Raw genomic sequence first — 24,344 nt, forward strand, 5'->3', positions numbered from 1 at the left:
CAGCTCAAATAAGCAAAGAGAAACGACAGTCCATCATTACTTTAAGACGTGAAGGTCAGTCAATACGGAACATTTCAAGAACTTAGAAAGTTTCTTCAAGTGCAGTCGCAAAAACCATTAAGCGCTATGATGAAACTGGCTCTCATGAGGACCGCCACAGGAAAGGAAGACCCAGAGTTACCTCTGCTGCAGAGGATAAGTTCATTAGAGTTACCAGCCTCAGAAATTGCAGCCGAAATAAATGCTTCACAGAGTTCAAGTCACAGACACATCTCAACATCAACTGTTCAGAGGAGACTGCGTGAATCAGGCCTTCATGGTCGAATTGCTGCAAAAAAAAAACACTACTAAAGGACACTAATAATAAGAAGAGACTTGCTTGGGCCAAGAAACACAAGCAATGGACATTAGACCGGTGGAAATCTGTCCTTTGGTATGATGAATCCAAATTTGAGATTTTTGGTTCCAACCGCTGTGTCTTTGTGAGACGCGGTGTGGGTGAACGGATGATCTCCGCATGTGTAGTTCCCACCGTAAAGCATGGAGGAGGAGGTGTTATGGTGTGGGGGTGCTTTGCCGGTGACACTGTCAATGATTTATTTAGAATTCAAGGCACACTTAACCAGCATGGCTACCACAGCATTCTGCAGTGATACGCCATCCCATCTGGTTTGGGCTTAGTGGGACTATCATTTGTTTTTCAACAGGACAATGACCCAACACACCTCCAGGCTGTGTAAGGGCTATTTTACCAAGAAGGAGAGTGATGGAGTGCTGCATCAGGTGACCTGGCCTCCACAATCCCCCAACCTCAACCCAATTCAGATGGTTTGGGATGAGTCGGACGGCAGAGTGAAGGAAAAGCAGCCAACAAGTGCTCAGCATATGTGGGAACTCCTTCAAGACTGTTGTAAAAGCATTCCAGGTGAAGCTGGTTGAGAGAATGCCAAGAGTGTGCAAAGCTGTCATCAAGGGTGGCTACACTTTTCTGGTTACTACATGATTCCATATGTGTTATTTCATAGTGTTGATGTCTTCACTATTATTCTACAATGTAGAAAATAGTAAAAATAAAGCAAAACCCTTGAATGAGTAGGCGTGTCCAAACCTTTGACTGGTACTGTATATGTAGAATAGTGTGGGGCTTAAGCTGCATCCCTGTTTCACCCCACGGCCCTGTGGAAAGAAATGTGTGTGTTTTGCCAATTTTAACCGCACACTTGTTGTTTGTGTACATGGATTTTATAATGTCATATGTTTTTCCCCCAACCCCACTTTCCATCAATTTGTATAGCAGATCCTCATGCCAAATTGAGTCAATCTTTTTTTAAATCAACAAAGCATGAGAAGACTTTGCCTTTGTTTTGGTTTGTTTGTTTGTCAAATTAGGGTGTGCAGGGTGAATACGTGGTCTGTTCTATGGTAATCTGGTAAAAGGCCAATTCTCTATCTCCTCTCTCCTTCCCAGGTCCTGCAGGGCCAGCTGGATACCCTGCTCCATGGCCAGGGGGGTATAGTTGACACCTGTACCCAGACAGAGAAGGCCCTGAGCGGGGAGGCCAGCGCCGCGAGCCTGCAGGCTGAGAGAGGCCTTGGGGAGAGGCTGGGGGAGCTGGCCAGCCAAGGTCTGGAAATTCTAACATGTTCCGTTCCATGGCATGTGATATTAGTTAGGCTAGCACCTAACTTTGAAAGTCCTCCTAGCTTCAGAGTCTGGAATGTCTCTTTGATGTTGTCGGTACATTGCGTTGTTAATGAAGGGCGCTGTGTTTTTACTGGTTGGCTTTCCTCTGTGTGTTTCTCACTCAAACACAGACAGCCGCACACAGCCCCCCCAAGTGCCAACCCCTTCCATTACAATGGTTGGATTTTCAAATCCAACCAACGAGGGGAAAAGCGTTCCAGGTGAAGCTTGTTGAGAGACAAGAAACACGAGCAAGAAACACGAACAATGGACGTTAGACCAGTGGAAATCTGTCCTTTGGTCTGATGAGTCCAAATTGGAGATTTTGGTTCCAACCGCCATGTCTTTGTGAGACGCAGAGTAGGTGAACGTGGTTACATGTGGTCTTCAGTTGTAAGGCCGGTTGGATGTACTTCCAAGTTCTCTAAAACGATGTTGGAGGCGGCTTATGGTAGAGAAATGAACATAAAATTATCTGGAAACAGCTCTGGTGGACATTCCTGCAGTCAGCATGCCAATTGCACACTCCCTCCAAATTTGTGGTGTTGTGTGACACAACTGCACATTTTAGAGTGGCCTTTTATTGTCCCCAGCACAAGGTGCACCTGTGTAATGATCATGCTGTTGAATCAGCTTCTTGATATGCCACACCTGGCAGGTGGATGGATTATCTTGGCAAAGGAGAAATGCTCACTAACAAGGATGTAAACTAATTTGTGCACACAATTTGAGAGGAATAAGCTTTTTGTGCGTGTGAAAAATGTATGGGATTTTTTATTTTTGCTCATGAAACATGGGACCAACACTTTACATGTTGCCTTTATATGTTTGTTCATGGCTACCATTCATGGCTACCATGGCTACCGTTTTTAACATGTATATTTCCGGTAGGTCTACTGTTTTTAACATGTATATTTCCGGTAGGGCTACCGTTTTAACATGTATATTTCCGGTAGGGCTACCGTTTTAACATGTATATTTCCGGTAGGGCTACCATTCCAGGCTGAGGAGAATGATCAGCTGGACTTACTGATGGAGGCAGACGGGCTGAGGAGGTCTATCCACAACCTGGGAACTATCATCACTACCAGGTCAGTCTATATCAACTGGGGATTATCATCATTACCAGGTCAGTCTATATCAACTGGGGATTATCATCACTACCAGGTCAGTCTATATCAACTGGGGATTATCATCACTACCAGGTCAGTCTATATCAGATGGGGATTATCATCACTACCAGGTCAGTCTATATCAGATGGGGATTATCATCACTACCAGGTCAGTCTATATCAGATGGGGATTATCATCACTACCAGGTCAGTCTATATCAGATGGGGATTATCACTACCAGGTCAGTCTATATCAACTGGGGATTATCATCACTACCAGGTCAGTCTATATCAGATGGGGATTATCATCACTACCAGGTCAGTCTATATCAGATGGGGATTATCATCACTACCAGGTCAGTCTATATCAGATGGGGATTATCATCACTACCAGGTCAGTCTATATCAGATGGGGATTATCATCACTACCAGGTCAGTCTATATCAGATGGGGATTATCATCACTACCAGGTCAGTCTATATCAGATGGGGATTATCATCACTACCAGGTCAGTCTATATCAGATGGGGATTATCATCACTACCAGGTCAGTCTATATCAGATGGGGATTATCATCACTACCAGGTCAGTCTATATCAACTGGGGATTATCATCAGTACCAGGTCAGTCTATATCAGATGGGGATTATCATCACTACCAGGTCAGTCTATATCAGATGGGGATTATCATCACTACCAGGTCAGTCTATATCAGATGGGGATTTTCATCACTACCAGGTCAGTCTATATCAGATGGGGATTATCATCACTACCAGGTCAGTCTATATCAGATGGGGATTATCATCACTACCAGGTCAGCCTATATCAGATGGGGATTATCATCACTACCAGGTCAGTCTATATCAGATGGGGATTATCATCACTACCAGGTCAGCCTATATCAGATGGGGATTATCATCACTACCAGGTCAGTCTATATCAGATGGGGATTATCATCACTACCAGGTCAGTCTATATCAGATGGGGATTATCATCACTACCATGTCAGTCTATATCAGATGGGGATTATCATCACTACCAGGTCAGTCTATATCAGATGGGGATTATCATCACTACCAGGTCAGTCTATATCAGATGGGGATTATCATCACTACCAGGTCAGTCTATATCAGATGGGGATTATCATCACTACCAGGTCAGTCTATATCAGATGGGGATTATCATCACTACCAGGTCAGTCTATATCAGATGGGGATTATCATCACTACCAGGTCAGTCTATATCAACTGGGGATTATCATCACTTCCAGGTCAGTCTATATCAGATGGGGATTATCATCACTACCAGGTCAGTCTATATCAGATGGGGATTATCATCACTACCAGGTCAGTCTATATCAGATGGGGATTATCATCACTACCAGGTCAGTCTATATCAGATGGGGATTATCATCACTACCAGGTCAGTCTATATCAGATGGGGATTATCATCACTACCAGGTCAGTCTATATCAGATGGGGATTATCATCACTACCAGGTCAGTCTATATCAACTGGGGATCATCATCACTACCAGGTCAGTCTATATCAGATGGGGATTATCATCACTACCAGGTCAGTCTATATCAGATGGGGATTATCATCACTACCAGGTCAGTCTATATCAGATGGGGATTTTCATCACTACCAGGTCAGTCTATATCAGATGGGGATTATCATCACTACCAGGTCAGTCTATATCAGATGGGGATTATCATCACTACCAGGTCAGTCTATATCAGATGGGGATTATCATCACTACCAGGTCAGTCTATATCAGATGGGGATTATCATCACTACCAGGTCAGTCTATATCAACTGGGGATTATCATCACTACCAGGTCAGTCTATATCAACTGGGGATTATCATCACTACCAGGTCAGTCTATATAAGATGGGGATTATCATCACTACCAGATCAGTCTATATCAGATGGGGATTATCATCACTACTGGGTCAGTCTATATCAACTGGGGATTATCATCACTACCAGGTCAGTGTATATCAGATGGGGATTATCATCACTACCAGGTCAGTCTATATCAGATGGGGATTTTCATCAATACCAGGTCAGTCTATATCAGATGGGGATTATCATCACTATCAGGTCAGTCTATATCAGATGGGGATTTTCATCACTACCAGGTCAGTCTATATCAGATGGGGATTATCATCACTACCAGGTCAGTCTATATCAGATGGGGATTATCATCACTACCAGGTCAGTCTATATCAACTGGGGATTATCATCACTACCAGGTCAGTCTATATCAGATGGGGATTATCATCACTACCAGGTCAGTCTATATCAGATGGGGATTATCATCACTACCAGGTCAGTCTATATCAGATGGGGATTATCATCACTACCAGGTCAGTCTATATCAACTGGGGATTATCATCACTACCAGGTCAGTCTATATCAACTGGGGATCATCATCACTACCAGGTCAGTCTATATCAGATGGGGATTATCATCACTACCAGGTCAGTCTATATCAGATGGGGATTATCATCACTACCAGGTCAGTCTATATCAACTGGGGATTATCATCACTACCAGGTCAGTCTATATCAGATGGGGATTATCATCACTACCAGGTCAGTCTATATCAACTGGGGATTATCATCACTACCAGGTCAGTCTATATCAGATGGGGATTATCATCACTACCAGGTCAGTCTATATCAACTGGGGATTATCATCACTACCAGGTCAGTCTATATCAGATGGGGATTATCATCACTACCAGGCCAGTCTACATCAACTGGGGATTATCATCACTACCAGGTCAGTCTACAGTGGGTATAGAAAGTCACCATCCCCTTTCAAAATGTTCATCTTTTATTGCCTTAAAATTATACTTTTTCCAGCTTTATTTACACACAGTAACCCACAATACCCAAGTGTAAAAGAAAATCGAAAAAAAACTCTGAAAATTAATTAAAAGTAAATCAGTAAAATACCCTATTTGGATAAGTGAACGCCCCCCCCCCCCCGTAGAATTGCAAACTTGCTGAGGTATATCCAACCACCTTCCAGATCACAAATCAAGCTAATTGGCTTCCATCTGTGATCAATTGTAGTGACTTTGATTAGTTCAGAATAAAAGCAATTGTTCATAGAGGACTCCACTGCTTAGTAGTGCAATTCAAAGCAAAGAATCCACTATGGGCGGAAAGGTACTTTCAAAAGATCTACGAGATAAAGTTGTGGAAAGGCACAAGTCACGGGATGGATATACAAATATTTCAAAGGCTTTGTCTATCCCTCGGAGCACAGTTAAGACCATTATTAAGAAGTGGAAGGTGTATGACATCACCCAGACCCTGCATAGATCAGACCGTCCCTCCAAACCGGATGATCGAGCAAGGAGGAGACTGATCAGAGAGGCTACCAGGAAGCCAATGGCGACATTGAAGGAGCTTCAGGCCTTTATGGCAAAAGACCGATCAACGTGTGCATGTGACCACAATATCACAAGCGCTCCACAGTTCTGGCCTCTATGGGAGGGTGGCAAGAAATAAAACACTCCACAAAAAAAAGCCACATCAAGTCTTGTTTTGAGCTTTGCCAAAAAGCACATTGTAGATTCTGAGGCCAAGTGGCAAAAGGTGCTGTGGTCAGATGAGACCAAAATTGAACTTTTTGGCCTGAATGCAAAAACGATATGTCTGGCGAAAACCCAATACATTTTTTCCACCCAAAGAACACCGTGCCTACAGTAAAGGACGGCGGTGGCAGCATCCTGTTGTGGGGGTGTTTCTCTTCAGCAGGGACTGGAGCACCTGTCAGGAGAGAAGGGAAGATGGGACAGTGCAAAATACCCACAGATTCTTGAGGAGAACCTGCAGCCCTCTGCCGGGAAGTTGAAAATGGGAAGATGGTCCACGTTTCAACGTGACAATGACCCAAAGCACACCGCCAAAGCAACCGTACGGTGGTTGAAGGACAAGAAGGTGAATGAATGTCCTTGATTGGCCCTAGTCAGAGCTAAATCCCATTTGAGAATCTGTGGAATGACTGTAGTCCATGAGCGGTCACCCATGCAATTTGACTGAGCTTGAACAATTCTGCAAGGAAGAATGGGCAAATATTGCACCGTCTAGGTCACAGTCACAGACGTATTCGAAGAGACTCATGGCTGTAATTCAAGCAAAAGGTGGTTCCACCAAGTATTAACTCAGGAGGGTGTTCACTTATCCAAATAGGGTATTTTACTGTTTTTCATTTAAATTAATTTTCAGAGTTTTTTCGAATGTTTTTTTGTGTTGTGGATCTGAGAGGGACGATGGAAGGGTAGGAATTGAACTGGCTGCTGGTATCAGAGATCAAATATGTTAGCTAGATAAAATATTAATAAACACATTTTCTTTTACAAAAAATAGAAATGAAACAATTAATATAAATGAAATAAAAATAATGACATCATGATTTGACGTCCCAAGCGCGGTGGCGAGCCAGAGTGAGGCGTCGGGTGTTGGGCTGGAGCAGTGCATCGTGGGTCTCCCAGCCTGTGTAACCATAACGACCAGAGACAAGGCCGGGGGACCCTGCAGGGGCGGCAACGCCATCCTGTCTGCTGAGGTGGGGGACCGACACGCACACGCACGTTAAGCTAAAAGAAAAGAAAATAAACCAAGCTAATGTATGCTACGCTACGCTAAGCTATGCTACGTTACGCTAAACTAAGCTAAACTAATTGCCCTACATGGATAAATAGAGTTGTTATATCTTGTTCCAGGTGTGTACCCCAGATTGTAGCGTAGCGGACGGGGAGATAATCGACCACAAGAACGGGACATATGATTTTGTTTACACTGTAAACAAGGAAGGAGAGTTCTCATTGGCTCTCCGGCTCTATGACCAACACATCAAAGGAAGTCCCTTCAGACTCAGAGTTACCAGGTCCCCTGACCCTGAGGTAATGAGAGACAGAGAGACGGAGTGAGAGAGATGGAGTGAGGGAGACAGCGTGACAGAGACTGTGTGAGAGAGACAGAGACTGTGGGAGAGAGAGAGAGACTGTGTGAGAGACTGTGTGAGAGAGCCAGAGACTGTGGGAGAGAGAGAGAGACTGTGTGAGAGAGAGACTGTGTGAGAGAGACTGTGTGAGAGACTGTGTGAGAGAGCCAGAGACTGTGTGAGAGAGAGACTGTGTGAGAGCCAGAGACTGTGTGAGAGAGAGACTGTGTGAGAGACAGAGACTGTGTGAGAGAGAGAGACTGTGTGAGAGAGACTGTGTGAGAGACTGTGTGAGAGAGAGACTGTGTGAGAGCCAGAGACTGTGTGAGAGAGAGACTGTGTGAGAGCCAGAGACTGTGTGAGAGAGAGGCTGTGTGAGAGACAGAGACTGTGTGAGAGAGAGACTGTGTGAGAGAGACTGTGTGAGAGACAGAGACTGTGTGAGAGAGAGCCTGTGTGAGAGCCAGAGACTGTGTGAGAGAGACTGTGTGAGAGCCAGAGACTGTGTGAGAGAGAGACTGTGTGAGAGCCAGAGACTGTGTGAGAGACAGAGACTGTGTGAGAGAGAGACTGTGTGAGAGACAGAGACTGTGTGAGAGAGAGACTGTGTGAGAGACAGAGACTGTGTGAGAGAGAGAGAGAGAGAGACTGTGTGAGAGACTGAGTGAGAGAGACAGAGACTTTGTGAGAGAGAGACTGTGTGAGAGACAGAGACTGTGTGAGAGAGAGACTGTGTGAGAGAGTTTAAGAGTGAGAGAGGTAAGGAGAGTAGGGTTTTTTGGAGGACTCCCAGATCTTCCAACCAGTATTTCTGGAAAACCTGGGAATTTAGCGAAAGTTACCGGAATTTTGTGTCTGTCTACCGTCCCTTCCTCCCTCTAACTCAATGTTAACTGTCTCTTCCAGGTGTCTCCTCCCACCACCACAGCCACCTCTCTGACGGCCACCGCCACCACGTCTACAGGCTCCTCTGAGGGGGCTAAGCGAAGAGGGAAATCCCCTGGGTCTGGGAGTAAGAAGAAGGGGTCCAGGAGGACGGGCAGTGCCCTGGGGACACCCAGACGCAGAGAGAACCCCATCGAAGATGACCTCATCTTCAGGATAGGTGAGAGAGAGAGAGAGAGAGAGAGAGAGAGAGAGAGAGAGAGAGAGAGAGAGAGAGAGAGAGAGAGAGAGAGAGAGAGAGAGAGAGAGAGAGAGAGTTTCTCTCTTTCTGTTTCTCTCTCTCTCTGTCTGTTTCTCTCTCTCTCTGTCTGTTTCTCTCTCTCTCTGTCTGTTTCTCTCTCTCTCTATCTCTCTGTTTCTCTCTCTCTCTATTTCTCTGTTTCCATCTCTCTGTCTGTTTTTCTCTCTCTCTCTGTCTGTTTCTCTCTCTCTCTGTCTGTTTCTCTCTCTCTCTGTCTGTTTCTCTCTCTCTCTGCCTTTAATTTCTCCATTAATAATGTTTTCACTGTGTGTGTGCGTGTGTGTGTGTGTGTGTGTGTGTGTGTGTGTGTGTGTGTGTGTGTGTGCGTGTGCTCCAGGGACTAAGGGGAGGAATAAAGGAGAGTTTACTAACCTGCAGGGTGTGGCAGCGTCCTCCAGTGGCAGGATTCTAATAGCAGACAGCAATAACCAGTGTGTCCAGGTAAATACACACACACACACACGCATGCACGCACACATTTGCCTAATTTTGATAGTTTGTGTCTGTTTGTGTCCGTCCCGCCGGACAGATCTTCTCTAATGAGGGGGAGTTTAAGAGTCGTTTTGGGGTGAGGGGTCGGTCGCCAGGGCAACTTCAACGACCGACGGGTGTGGCTGTTCACCCCAACGGTGACATCATCATCGCCGACTACGACAACAAGTGGGTCAGCATCTTCTCCAGCGATGGCAAATACAAGGTGAACATATAGGTCACATACAGGTCACATACAGGTGACATACAGGTGACATACAGGTGAGATACAGGTGACATACAGGTGACATACAGGTGACATACAGGTGACATACAGGTGAGATATAGGTTACACATACAGTACCAGTCAAAAGTTTGGACACCTACTCATTCAAGGGTTGTTCTTTGTTTTTACTATTTTCTACATTGTAGAATAATAGTGAAGACATCAAAACTATGAAATGACACACATGGAATCATGTAGTAACCAAAAAAAGTGTTAAACAAATAAAAATGTATTTTAGATTCTTCAAAGTAGCCACCCTTTGCCTTGATGACAGCTTTGCACACTCTTGGCATTCTCTCAAACAGCTTCACCTGGAATGCATTTCCAACAGTCTTGAAGGAATTCCAACATATGCTGAGCACTTGTTGGCTGCTTTTCCTTCACTCTGCCGTCCAACTCATCCCAAACCATCTGAATTGGGTTGAGGTCGGGTGATTGTGGAGACCAGGTCATCTGATGCAGCACTCCATCACTCTCCTTCTTGGTCAAATAGCCCTTACACAGCCTGGAGGTGTGTTGGGTCATTGTCCTGTTGAAAAACAAATGATAGTCCCACTAAGCGCAAACCAAATGGGATGGCGTATCGCTGCAGAATGCTGTGGTAGCCATGCTGGTTAAGTTTGACTTGAATTCTAAATAAATCACTGACAGTGTCACCAGCAAAGCACCCCCACACCATAACACCTCCTCCTTCATGCTTCACGGTGGGGAACCACACATAATAATAATAGTATGCCATTTAGCAGACGCTTTTATCCAAAGCGACTTACAGTCATGCGTGCATACATTTGTGTGTATGGGTGGTCCCGGGGATCGAACCCACTACCTTGGCGTTACAAGCACCGTGCTCTACCAGCTGAGCTACAGAGGATCACGCATGCAGAGATCATCCATTCACCTACTCTACGTCTCAACAGACACTGCGGTTGGATCCAAAAATCTCAAATTTGGATTCATCAGACCAAAAGACAGATTTCCACCGGTCTAATGTCCATTGCTCGTGTTTCTTGGCCCAAGCAAGTCTCTTCTTATTATTAGTGTCCTTTCGTAGTGGTTTCTTTGCAGCAATTAGACCATGAATGCCTGATTCACACAGTCTCCTCTGAACAGTTGATGTTGAGATGTGTCTGTTACTTGAACTCTGTGAAGCATTTATTTGGGCTGCAATCTGAGGTGCAGTTAACTCTAATGAACTTATCCTCTGCAGCAGAGGTAACTCTGGGTCTTCCTTTCCTGTGGCGGTCCTCATGAGAGCCAGTTTCATCATAGCGCTTAATGGTTTTTGCAACTGCACTTGAAGAAACTTTCAAAGTTCTTGAAATGTTCCGTATTGACTGACCTTCATGTCTTAAAGTAATGATGGACTGTCGTTTCTCTTTGCTCATTTGAGCTGTTCTTGCCATAATATGGACTTGGTCTTTTACCAAGTAGGGATATCTTCTGTATACCACCCCTACCTTGTCACAACACAACTGATTGGTTCAAACACATTAAGAAGGAAATAAATTCCACAAATTAACTTTTAAGAAGGCACACCTGTTAATTGAAATGCATTCCAGGTGACTACCTCATGAAGCTGGTTGAGAGAATGCCAAGAGTGTGCAAAGCTGTCATCAAGGCAAATGGTGTCTACTTTGAAGAACCTCAAATATAAAATATATATTTTGATTTGATTAACACTTTTTTGGTTACTACATGATTCCATATGTGTTATTTCATAGTTTTAATGTCTTCACTATTATTCTACAATGTAGAAAATAGTAAAAATAAAGAAAAACCCTTGAATGAGTCGGTGTGTCCAAGCTTTTGACTGGTACTGTATGTGACATACAGGTGACAAACCGGTGACATACAAGTGACATATAGGTGACATACAGGTGACATACAGGTGACATACAGGCACGTGCACAGATAGAGGCCAAGGGTTTCTGAGCCCTTTTGCCCTTTTTAGATTGATATTTGAGTCAACTACTCACCACATTTTATGCACTGCAGTGGTAGCTAGCTGTAGCTTATGCAGCCTACCCTCAGTAGCTTACCGTCCGTAGCCGACCCTCCGTAGCCTACCGTCCGTAGCTGACCCTCCGTAGCCTACCGTCTGTAGCCTACCGTCCGTAGCCGACCCTCAGTAGCCGACCCTCCGTAGCCTACCGTCCGTAGCTGACCCTCCGTAGCCTACCGTCTGTAGCCTACCGTCCGTAGCCGACCCTCAGTAGCTTACTGTCCGTAGCCGACCCTCCGTAGCCTACCGTCCGTAGCTGACCCTCCGTAGCCTACCGTCTGTAGCCTACCGTTCGTAGCCGACCCTCAGTAGCTTACTGTCCGTAGCCGACCCTCCGTAGCCTACCGTCCGTAGCTGACCCTCCGTAGCCGACCTTCCGTAGCCTACCGTCTGTAGCCGACCCTCCGTAGAGTACATGTAAAACTATAATGATTTGTAAAATTGTAATGCCCTTTCCTTTATACTGTGCCTTCGGAAAGTATTCAGACTCCTTGACTTTTTCCACATTTTGTTACTTTACAGCCTTATTCTAAAATGGATTAAATAGTTTTTTCCCCCTCATCAATCTACAGACAATACCCCATAATGACAAAGCAAAAACAGGTTTTTATAAATGTTCTTATAAATGTATTACAAATAAAAAACTGAAATATCACATTTACATAAGTATTCAGACCCTCTACTCAGTACTTTGTTGAAGAACCTTTGGCAGCGATTACAGCATCGAGACTTCTTGGGTATGACGCTACAAGCTTGGCACACCTGTATTTGGGGAGTTTCTCCCATTCTTCTCTGCAGATCCTCTCAAGCTCTGTCAGGTTGGATGGGGAGAGTCCGCTGCACAGCTATTTTCAGGTCTCTTCAGAGATGTTAGATCGGGTTCAAGTCCGGGCTCTGGCTGCAGAGATGGTTGTCCTTCTGGAAGGTTCTCCCATCTCCACAGAGGAACTCTAGAGCTCTGTCAGAGTGACCATAGGGTTCTTGGTCACCTCCCTGACCAAGGTACCTTCTCAGTTTGGCCGGGCGGCCATTTCTAGCAATAGTCTTGGTGGTTCCAAACTTCTTCAATTTAAGAATGATGGAGGCCACTGTGTTCTTGGGGACCTTCAATGCTGCAGAAATGTTTTGGTACCCTTCCCCAGATCTGTGCCTCGACACAATCCTGTCTCAGAGCTCTACGGACAATTCCTTTGACCTCATGGCTTGGTTTCTGCTCTGACATGCACTGTCAACGGTGGGACCTTTATATTGACAGGTGTGTGCCTTTCCAAATCATGTCCAATAAACTGAATTTACCACAGGTGGACTCCAATCAAGTTGTAGAAACATCTCAAGGATGATCAATGGGAAACAGGATGGACCTGAACAAACAGTCTCATGGCAAAGGGTCTGAAGACTTTTTTTTATTTTTTATTTTTATACATTTGCAAAGATTTCTAAAAACCTGTTTTCGCTTTGGCATTATGGGGTATTGTGTGTAGATTGCTGAGGACATTTTATTTATTTAATCCATTTTAAAATAAGGCTGTTAAAAAAAATTAGGAAAAAGTCAAGGGGTCTGAACTATCTGAAGGCACTGTATTTTTTTGGGTGGGGTGTACTTTGAGCATCTGCCCCTCAATGACATAAGGGTGACTTTATTCTATTTTCTGATCTGTCAGGCCAAGCTGTCCTCTGATTGGTTGTCATCTGTATGTCAGGCTAACCTGTCCTCTGATTGGTTGTCATCTGTCTGTCTGTCAGGCCAAGCTGGGCTCTGGTAGGCTGATGGGACCGAAGGGTGTGTCCGTGGATCAGAACGGTCATGTGATCGTCGTTGACAACAAGGCATGCACCGTCTTCATCTTCCAGCCAACCGGCAAGCTCGTTACTAAGTTTGGTAGCCGCGGCAATGGAGACAAACAGTTCGCAGGTGATGATGGTGGTGGTGGTGGTGGTGATGATGGTGGTGGTGGTGGTGATGGTGATGACGATGGTGATGATGACGATGGTGACGATGGTGATGAAGGCGTCATGATACTTCCATCTCTCCTCCTCTCTGCTCTCTCTCTCTTTGCTCCACCTCTCCTCCTCTCCTCCTCCCTCCTCCTCTCCTCCTCTCTCTCCTCCTCTCCTCCTCTCTCCTCCTCTCCTCCTCCCTCCTCTCCTCACCTCCTCTCCACCTCCTCTCCTCCTCCTCTCCACCCTCCCTCTCCTCCTCTCACCTCCTCTCTCCTCCTCTCTCCTCTCCTCCTCTCCTCCTCTCTCCACCTCCTCTCCTCCTCTCTCCTCCTCCTCTCCTCCTCCTCTCCACCTCCTCTCCACCTCCTCTCCTCCTCTCCTCCTCTCCTCCTCTCTCCTCCTCTCTCCTCTCCTCCTCTCCTCCTCTCCTCCTCTCCCTCCTCTCCACCTCCTCTCCTCCTCTCCACCTCTCTCCTCCTCTCCTCCTCTCCTCCTCCTCCTCCTCCTCCTCCTCCTCCTCCTCCTCTCCTCCTCTCTCCTCCTCTCTCCTCCTCTCCACCTCCTCTCCTCCTCTCCACCTCCTCTCCTCTCTCCACCTCCTCTCCTCCTCTCTCCTCCTCTCTCCTCCTCCTCTCCTCCTCTCTCCACCTCCTCTCCTCCTCTCCACCTCTCCTCCTCTCCTCCTCTCCACCTCCTCTCCTCTCTCCACCTCCTCTCCTCCTCTCTCCTCCTCTCTCCTCCTCTTCTCCTCCTCTTCTCCTCCTCTCTCCACCTCCTCTCCTCCTCTCTCCTCCTCTCTTCCGACCAGGTCCTCATTTTGCAGCCGTCAACAACAACAATGAGATCATAGTGACAGACTTTCACAACCACTCAGTCAAGGTAACTAAGCAACCAACTCATCAGTAACTAAGCAACCAATTCATCAGTAACTAAGCAACCAACTCATCAGTAACTAAGCAACCAACTCATCAGTAACTAAGCAACCAACTCATGTTCAGAAGGTCTGGTGGATCAACTAAACACCTCAAACCTTCGTTAAACCCAATAGAATGAATAGGAAAAAGTCCTGATTTCCCTCCCTCCCTCCCTCCCTCCCTCCCTCCCTCCCTCCCTCCCTCCCTCCCTCCCTCCCTCCCTCCCTCCCTCCCTCCCTCCCTCCCTCCCAGGTGTTCACCCCAGAGGGAGAGCTGCTGTTGAAGTTTGGATCTAATGGAGAGGGCAACGGTCAGTTTAACGCTCCTACAGGCGTGGCCGTCGACGTGAACGGGAACATCATCGTAGCCGACTGGGGCAACAGCCGTATACAGGTACAGTAATATATATACAGTGGGGGAAAAAATTATTTAGTCAGACACCAATTGTGCAAGTTCTCCCACTTAAAAAGATGAGAGAGGTCTGTAATTTTCATCATAGGTACACGTCAACTATGACAGACAAATTGAGATTTTTTTTTCCAGAAAATCACATTGTAGGATTTTTAATGAATTTATTTGCAAATTATGGTGGAAAATAAGTATTTGGTCACCTACAAACAAGCAAGATTTCAGGCTCTCACAGACCTGTAACTTCTTCTTTAAGAGGCTCCAATCAGTATAAAAGACACCTGTCCACAACCTCAAACAGTCACACTCCAAACTCCATTATGGCCAAGACCAAAGAGCTGTCAAAGGACACCAGAAACAAACTTGTAGACCTGCACCAGGCTGGGAAGACTGCATCTGCAATAGGTAAGCAGCTTGGTTTGAATAAATCAACTGTGGGAGCAATTATTAGGAAATGGAAGACATACAAGACCACTGAAAATCTCCCTCGATCTGGGGCTCCACGCAAGATCTCACCCCGTGGGGTCAAAATGATCACAAGAACAGTGAGCAAAAATCCCAGAACCACACGGGGGGACCTAGTGAATGACCTGCAGAGAGCTGGGACCAAAGTAACAAAGCCTACCATCAGTAACACACTACGCCGCCAGGGACTCAAATCCTGCAGTGCCAGACGTGTCCCCCTGCTTAAGCCAGTACATGTCCAGGCCCGTCTGAAGTTTGCTAGAGTGCATTTGGATGATCCAGAAGAGGATTGGGAGAATGTCATATGGTCAGATGAAACCAAAATATAACTTTTTGGTAAAAACTCAACACGTCGTGTTTGGAGGACAAAGAATGCTGAGTTGCATCCAAAGAACACCATACCTACTGTGAAGCATGGCGGTGGAAACATCATGCTTTGGGGCTGTTTTTCTGCAAAGGGACCAGGACGACTGATCCGTGTAAAGGAAAGAATGAATGGGGCCATGTATCGTGAGATTTTGAGTGAAAACCTCCTTCCATCAGCAAGGGCATTGAAGATGAAACGTGGCTGGGTCTTTCAGCATGACAATGATCCCAAACACACCACCCGGGCAACGAAGGAGTGGCTTCGTAAGAAGCATTTCAAGGTCCTGGAGTGGCCTAGCCAGTCTCCAGATCTCAACCCCATAGAAAATCTTTGGAGGGAGTTGAAAGTCCGTGTTGCCCAGCGACAGCCCCAAAACATCACTGCTCTAGAGGAGATCTGCATGGAGGAATGGGCCAAAATAGCAGCAACAGTGTGTGAAAACCTTGTGAAGACTTACAGAAAACGTTTGACCTGTGTCATTGCCAACAAAGGGTATATAACAAAGTATTGAGAAACTTTTGTTATTGACCAAATACTTATTTTCCACCATAATTTGCAAATAAATTCATAAAAAATCCTACAATGTGATTTTCTGGATTTTTTTTCTCATTTTGTCTGTCATAGTTGATGTGTACCTATGATGAAAATGACAGGCCTCTCTCATCTTTTTAAGTGGGAGAACTTGCACAATTGGTGGCTGACTAAATACTTTTTTTCCCCACTGTAATGTATCTACAGTGCATTCAGAAAGTATTCATATCCCTTGACTTATTCCACAAATATATTTTTTCCCCTCACCCATCTACACACAATACCCCATAATGATCAAGTGAAAACACGGTTTTAGAAATGTTTGCAAATTTACTGAAAATTAAATACAGAAATACTTCATTTACATAAGTATTCACACCCCTGAGTCAATACTTTGTAGAAGCACTTTTGGCAGCGATTACATCTGTAAGTCTTTCTACATGATTCCATGTGTTATTTCATAGTTCTGATGTCTTCACTGTTATTCTGCAATGTAGAAAATAGTAAAAATAAAGAAAAACCCTTGAATGAGTAGATGTGTCCACACTTTTGACTGGTACTGTAATTCCACTTTGACATTATGGGGTATTGTGTGTAGGCCAGTGACAAAAATGTAATCCATTTTAAATTCAGGCTGTAACACAACAAAATGTGGAAAAAGTGATATACAGGTACAAAAGTATTGTTTTCAGTTACTTTAGAAAATAGGTAATCTATTCAGAATACTTTAAAAATACTTTTAGAATACTTCATATCACTTACACAGTAGCGACATTCAAAACGTAATTTCGTCATCCTATCTCCACCCCCCCACCCCCCCGCCCCAAGGTGTTTGACGGTAGTGGCTCCTTCCTGTCCTACATCAATACATCAGCTGACCCTCTCTACGGACCTCAGGGTCTGGCTCTCACCTCTGATGGACACGTGGTGGTGGCCGACTCTGGGAACCACTGCTTCAAGGTCTACAGATACCTACAGTAGTGAAGGGATGGAGGGGGGGGGGGAGGGATGGGTGGAGGAATGCGGAGATGGATGGACAGAACCACTGCTTTCATGGTCTACAGATACCTACAGTAGTGAAGGGATGGAGGTATGGGAGAATGGATGGATGGAGAGAGAAGAGAGTTGGAGAGATGCAGGGTTGGACGGACAGAATCACTGTTTCAATGTCTACCACTACTTAGTATGAACTTAAATGACGGCCATTCAAATCAGCTCCTCTCTCTGCTCTGACGACACGTCACTCATCTGCCTTACTATTGGCCAGAGCTACACAGTGAGAGCACTTATTGGCCAACGTCAAACAGTCCTGGGACCTTGCTCTCGGCTTGACAAAATGAAGTCACAGCTCCCCCTCCCCCCCATGCAAGACCTATCTCAACCACTCAAGATCAAACCAATCTCAACCTGTTCATCTGGCTCAATATCAAACCAATCTCAACCTGTTTATCTGGCTCAATATCAAACCAATCTCAACCTGTTTATCTGGCTCAATATCAAACTAATCTCAACCTGTTCATCTGGCTCAATATCAAACTAATCTCAACCTGTTCATCTGGCTCAATATCAAACTAATCTCAACCTGTTCATCTGGCTCAATATCAAACTAATCTCAACCTGTTCATCTGGCTCAATATCAAACTAATCTCAACCAGTTAATCTGCTCTTAAACCTACGTACTGCTATGGGTTCTACAGAACAATATATAGATTGTTCATATGGGTTCTACAGAACAATGTATAGATTGTTCATATGGGTTCTACAGAACAATCTAGATAAATGTATGTTCTATAGAATAATAATATCGATGGTTAGTTTGAGGATCGTTGTCTGCAAAATCAATAAGGAATGCTCAGTACTGTTCAAGAACGTGGCTATGGTTATTCTAATACTCCACAGATATATCAATAAATAAATACATTGATTCATTATAGATGATTGGTTGATTTGATTGAGCTAAAAGGCAGCTTGCGACTTTACACTTGGATGAGGTATATATTCAACCATCCAATTTTTTCGTGAAAGAATATACTGTGTGCGTCCCAAATTGCTCCCTATGGGCCCATCCACAGGGGGGGCGCCACAGGTCATTTTAGGCCTGATTTCACTAGGAGAACCAGGGGAGGCTCTTACCTCACACATGGGGGTTTTGGGTGCCCATGGTCGGCTTGGGGGTGACCCCAAGAGGGGGTACCAGCACCCCCACCCGGATCCATCCACAGGGGGGCGCCACATGTCATTTTAGGCCTGATTTCACTAGGAGAACCAGGGGATGGCTCCTAACTCACACATGGGCATTCTGGGTGCCCATGGCCGGGATGGGTGAGACAGAGTCCAGCCCTCCACACACAAAAGTGATCCAGTAAGTTCCCCAGTAGTGCACTATATAGGGAATAGGGTGTCATTCTCTGGTCTAAAGTAGTGCACTATATAGGGAATAGGGTGCCATTCTCTGGTCTAAAGTAGTGCACTATATAGGGAATAGGGTGTCATTCTCTGGTCTAAAGTAGTGCACTATATAGGGAATAGGGTGCCATTCTCTGGTCTAAAGTAGTGCACTATATAGGGAATAGGCTGCCATTCTCTGATCTAAAGTAGTGCCCTATATAGGGAATAAGGTGCCATTCTCTGGTCTAAAGTAGTGCACTATATAGGGAATAGGGTGTCATTCTCTGGTCTAAAGTAGTGCACTATATAGGGAATAGGGTGCCATTCTCTGGTCTAAAGTAGTGCACTATATAGGGAATAGGGTGTCATTCTCTAGTCTAAAGTAGTGCACTATATAGGGAATAGGGTGCCATTCTCTGGTCTAAAGTAGTGCACTATATAGGGAATAGGGTGTCATTCTCTGGTCTAAAGTAGTGCACTATATAGGGAATAGGGTGCCATTCTCTGGTCTAAAGTAGTGCACTATATAGGGAATAGGGTGCCATTCTCTGGTCTAAAGTAGTGCACTATATAGGGAATAGGGTGCCATTCTCTGGTCTAAAGTAGTGCACTATATAGGGAATAGGGTGCCATTCTCTGGTCTAAAGTAGTGCACTATATAGGGAATAGGGTGCCATTCTCTGGTCTAAAGTAGTGCACTACATAGGGAATAGGGTGCCATTCTCTGGTCTAAAGTAGTGCACTATATAGGGAATAGGGTGCCATTCTCTGGTCTAAAGTAGTGCACTATACAGGGAATAGGGTGCCATTCTCTGGTCTAAAGTAGTGCACTATATAGGGAATAGGGTGCCATTCTCTGGTCTAAAGTAGTGCACTATATAGGGAATAGGGTGCCATTCTCTGGCCGAAAGTAGTGCACTATATAGGGAATAGGGTGCCATTCTCTGGTCTAAAGTAGTGCACTATATTGGGAATAGGGTGCCATTCTCTGGTCTAAAGTAGTGCACTATATAGGGAATAGGGTGCCATTCTCTGGTCTAAAGTAGTGCACTATATAGGGAATAGGGTGCCATTCTCTGGCCGAAAGTAGTGCACTATATAGGGAATAGGGTGCCATTCTCTGGTCTAAAGTAGTGCACTATATAGGGAATAGGGTGCCATTCTCTGGTCTAAAGTAGTGCACTATATAGGGAATAGGGTGCCATTCTCTGGTCTAAAGTAGTGCACTATATAGGGAATAGGGTGCCATTCTCTGGTCTAAAGTAGTGCACTATATAGGGAATAGGGTGCCATTCTCTGGTCTAAAGTAGTGCACTATATAGGGAATAGGGTGCCATTCTCTGGTCTAAAGTAGTGCACTATATAGGGAATAGGGTGCTATTAGGGTGCTATTTGGGACACATACACAGTCGCAAGATAACATGGAAGAATATATATATTGAGGAATTATCTTTATTATTAATACTGATCAATAACCATTTGCAAACTAACTCTCATCAGTGCTGTTTCACCCTTAGAAAGAAGAAAAAAAGAAGGAAATATTAGAACTAGGGCGCGATTTAAATTGAAAGGTAATTTCCGATTGAGCCGACATGCAGTGTCTACCGTGAACGCAGTCTCCAGGAACGCGGGGACATTGCCTTTACATTTCCATCACGCTGTAGCGCAGCTCTTCGTGAATCGAGCCCTTAATGTTTGATTAATCATTTTCTTGTCATGGATTCGAAATTAGTTTCCTTATTATTATTATTATTATTATTATTATTAGTATTATTATTATGTGTGCTGTTGCTTGTCAGTACAATAATATATCACTCATAATGGGATACCAGAGTATTCTAGAATAATACCAGTGTGATTTCTAGAAAAGAAAACATAGTATTCTAGAAGCATGCTTCTTCTTTTTAGTCACTGTATCAGTAGATATGGTAAAGAGGTCAATCGAACTCGACCATTGCCATGGAAACGCTTGGGGGAAAGGGCCATTGGGGAAAGTCTCCTCATTGTGCCCCCCCCCCCCCCCCCCCCAAAACAACACCTATCATACTACAATGACTGACCCTGTAAAACAACACCTATCGTACTACTATGTGACAATAAAACATTTCTTTATTATAATTTTTTGATGACGTTTAAAATGCTATTTATTTAAGGAATAATGTATATATTTATTTATGTTTTCCTGTAAATCATCTGAATTCTACCATAGTCTTCTATTTATAGCCTAAATGCATTATCACGCCATTTTATATTTATTTTCATTATCATGTCATGTTCAAATCAAAGTTGTTCATCTGCGATGAACGACGTTTGTACAGATTGTTTTACGATTGTCTTTCTTGACGATAATTTGTTTAGAGAAAAGATTGTACAGACGAACGAATGAAATTACTTAACCTCATTATTTGAGACACACAGCCTTACATTCGTTCATATTGCCATTAAATACACAGCCTTACATTCATTCATGCTGCCTTTTAAACAGGAATGTTATTTCCACTTAGTTTTCATGTTATTTTCTAATTGTTTTAATGATATAGTAGGTGACCGTCTCAGTTTAGGTCTATAGGTTGTACTCTGTATCTCACTCTGCCTCTCCAATGGCACCCTAGTCCCTACGTAGTGCACTACTTTAGACCAGAGCCCTATGGCAAAACTAGTGCACTGCTTTTGACCAGAGCCCTATGGCAAAACTAGCACACTGCTTTTGACCAGAGCCCTATGGCAAAACTAGTGCACTACTTTTGACCAGAGCCCTATGGCAAAACTAGTGCACTACAGATAACAGGGCGCCATTTGGGACACAAGCCTATATAATGGTTAAGATCACTGTTCTTAATCCTGGTCCCTGGGACCCACAGGGCGTGCAGGGATTAGTTCCAACCCAGCACTAACACACCTGTTAACAGCTATAGTCAAGGTCTGTTGATTAGTTGATTAGCTGTATCCAGTCTGTTAACAACTATAGTCAAGGTCTGATGATTAGCTGATTAGCTGTATCCAGTCTGTTAACAGCTATAGTCAAGGTCTGATGATTAGCTGATTAGCTGTATCCAGTCTGTTAACAGCTATAGTCAAGGTCTGATGATTAGCTGATTAGCTGTATCCAGTCTGTTAACACCTATAGTCAAGGTCTGATGATTAGCTGATTAGCTGTATCCAGTCTGTTAACAGTTATAGTCAAGGTCTGGATGATTAGCTGATTAGCTGTATCCAGTCTGTTAGTTAGTGCTTGGATGGCACTAAAATCTGCACAGGACCAGGTTCGTCGAACACTGATGACATCACTTCCTTGTTGACCTTGACCTTCAACCCTTGTTTCCCTGGTACTAACGTGACACAGAAATAAAGCATTGGTTCATCAAGACTTTGGGTGTGTGAGTGCGTGTGTGTGATTTGATTGTTATTTCTTCACAAACCATCCTGTTCACAACAACCACTAGATGGAAGACCATCCTGTTCACAACAACCACTAGACGGAAGACCATCCTGTTCACAACAACCACTAGATGGAAGACCATCCTGTTCACAACAACCACTAGACGGAAGACCATCCTGTTCACAACAACCACTAGACGGAAGACCATCCTGTTCACAACAACCACTAGACGGAAGACCATCCTGTTCACAACAACCACTAGACGGAAGACCATCCTGTTCACAACAACCACTAGATGGAAGACCATCCTGTTCACAACAACCACTAGATGGAAGACCATCCTGTTCACAACAACCACTAGATGGAAGACCATCCTGTTCACAACAACCACTAGATGGAAGACCATCCTGTTCACAACAACCACTAGACGGAAGACCATCCTGTTCACAACAACCACTAGACGGAAGACCATCCTGTTCACAACAACCACTAGACGGAAGACCATCCTGTTCACAACAACCACTAGACGGAAGACCATCCTGTTCACAACAACCACTAGATGGAAGACCATCCTGTTCACAACAACCACTAGACGGAAGACCATCCTGTTCACAACAACCACTAGACGGAAGACCATCCTGTTCACAACAACCACTAGACGGAAGACCATCCTGTTCACAACAACCACTAGACGGCAGACCATCTTGTTCATAACAACCACTAGATGGAAGACCATCCTGTTCACAACAACCACTAGATGGAAGACCATCCTGTTCACAACAACCACTAGATGGAAGACCATCCTGTTCACAACAACCACTAGATGGAAGACCATCCTGTTCACAACAACCACTAGACCAGGGGTGTCAAACGTACGGCCCGCGGCCCGGATCAGGCCCGCAAACGGGTTTAATCCGGCCCGCGAGATGATTTTGAAAAAACAAAAAAACAAATGTTTTTTTTCTTCTTTTTTTTAAAGTATAAAAATACGCTGCAATTTTTCAATAAAATAAACTGCTGTTCCAATTGCGTCCACTGGATGGCGCAATAGCAATTGTGTTAAGCAAGCAAACTGTTTATACCGGGGCAGAGCAAGTAGGTCAAGCACGTGCAGCCAATGAGCTACTTTGTTTTGCCCGCGATATTTATTACGGCTTCTACTTTTAACACTATGTGCTTTGGCACCCTCATTGCCCCAATATGTCTCTGTCAAAAAAGAGAAAAGTGGACGCAGAGTGCAGAGTGTTCCAAGAAAAATGGTCATCCTATTTAATCACGGAATTGAATGGGAAAGCTGTATGTTTGGTGTGTTCAGAGCATGTTGCAGTGCTGAAAGAATATAACCTTCGTCGCCACTATGTGAGTCTTCATGCCGACAAATATGACAACTTTCAAGGACAGCAGAGATGAGAGAAGGTGAATGAACTGTTGGCGGGTCTGAAGAAACAGCAGTCTGTGTTTACTCACAGCCGAGACATCAGTGACGCTGCAGTGAAAGCTAGCTACCTCATTGCTAATGAAATCGCAGTGGCTTCAAAACCATTTAGTGAGGGTGAATTTGTAAAAACATGCATGATGAAGGCAGCGGAGATTGTGTGCCCTGAAAAGCGGCAGGCTTTTGCAAATATCAGCCTGACAAGAAACACAGTTGCAGACAGGATTTCCGATCTTTCAGTGGATTTGGACAGCCAGTTGAAGCAAAAAGTAAAGTCATTTATTGCGTTTTCGGTTGCAATTGATGAAAGCACGGACATTACAGATGTTGCACAACTGGCCATTTTTTCATCCGCGGAGTTGATGACACATTGACCGTCACCGAGGAGTTCGTGGAGTTGGTGCCGATGACAGATACAACGACAGCAGCTGATATTTTTACCGCACTCGTCGGCGCGCTGGACAGGGTCGGAGTGGACTGGTCCCGCGCTGTCAGCCTGGCTACAGATGGTGCGCCCTCAATGATCGGGAAAAAAGCAGGCGTTGTGACAAAGTTCAGAGAGAAAGTGCAATCTGCAAATGGAGGACGTGATTTTTTGACTTTTCACTGTATTTTGCACCAGGAGGCTTTGTGTTGCAAGTCATTAAAGATGGATAACGTCATGAAGGTGGTCATCCAAACTGTTAATTTCATCCGATCCAGAAGCCTGAATCACCGTCAGTTTGACAGCCTTCTCAGAGAGAAAGACCACATCTATGGCCTGCCATACCACACTGAGGTAAGATGGTTAAGCCGAGGTACTGTGCTGAGGC

The 24,344-nt window shown here is 44.6% G+C and overlaps 1 protein-coding gene across 1 annotated transcript; it reads left to right on the forward strand.

The window, feature by feature from the left end:
* Positions 1–1,468: 1,468 nt before the first annotated feature.
* LOC311125052 (tripartite motif-containing protein 2-like) lies at positions 1,469–17,311 on the forward strand (the record flags this gene model as incomplete). Its single annotated transcript, XM_084199131.1, has 11 exons — positions 1,469–1,625; positions 2,673–2,775; positions 7,243–7,381; positions 7,539–7,718; positions 8,666–8,864; positions 9,283–9,386; positions 9,475–9,642; positions 13,448–13,616; positions 14,454–14,524; positions 14,812–14,952; positions 17,159–17,311. Coding segments are annotated over 11 exons (1,584 nt in total), but the record flags the coding sequence as incomplete, so codon positions are not given.
* Positions 17,312–24,344: the final 7,033 nt, after the last annotated feature.

Source organism: Coregonus lavaretus (genome assembly GCF_964263955.1).
Source record: "Coregonus lavaretus genome assembly, contig: HAP1_SCAFFOLD_4296, whole genome shotgun sequence".
Classification (NCBI taxonomy): domain Eukaryota; kingdom Metazoa; phylum Chordata; class Actinopteri; order Salmoniformes; family Salmonidae; genus Coregonus; species Coregonus lavaretus.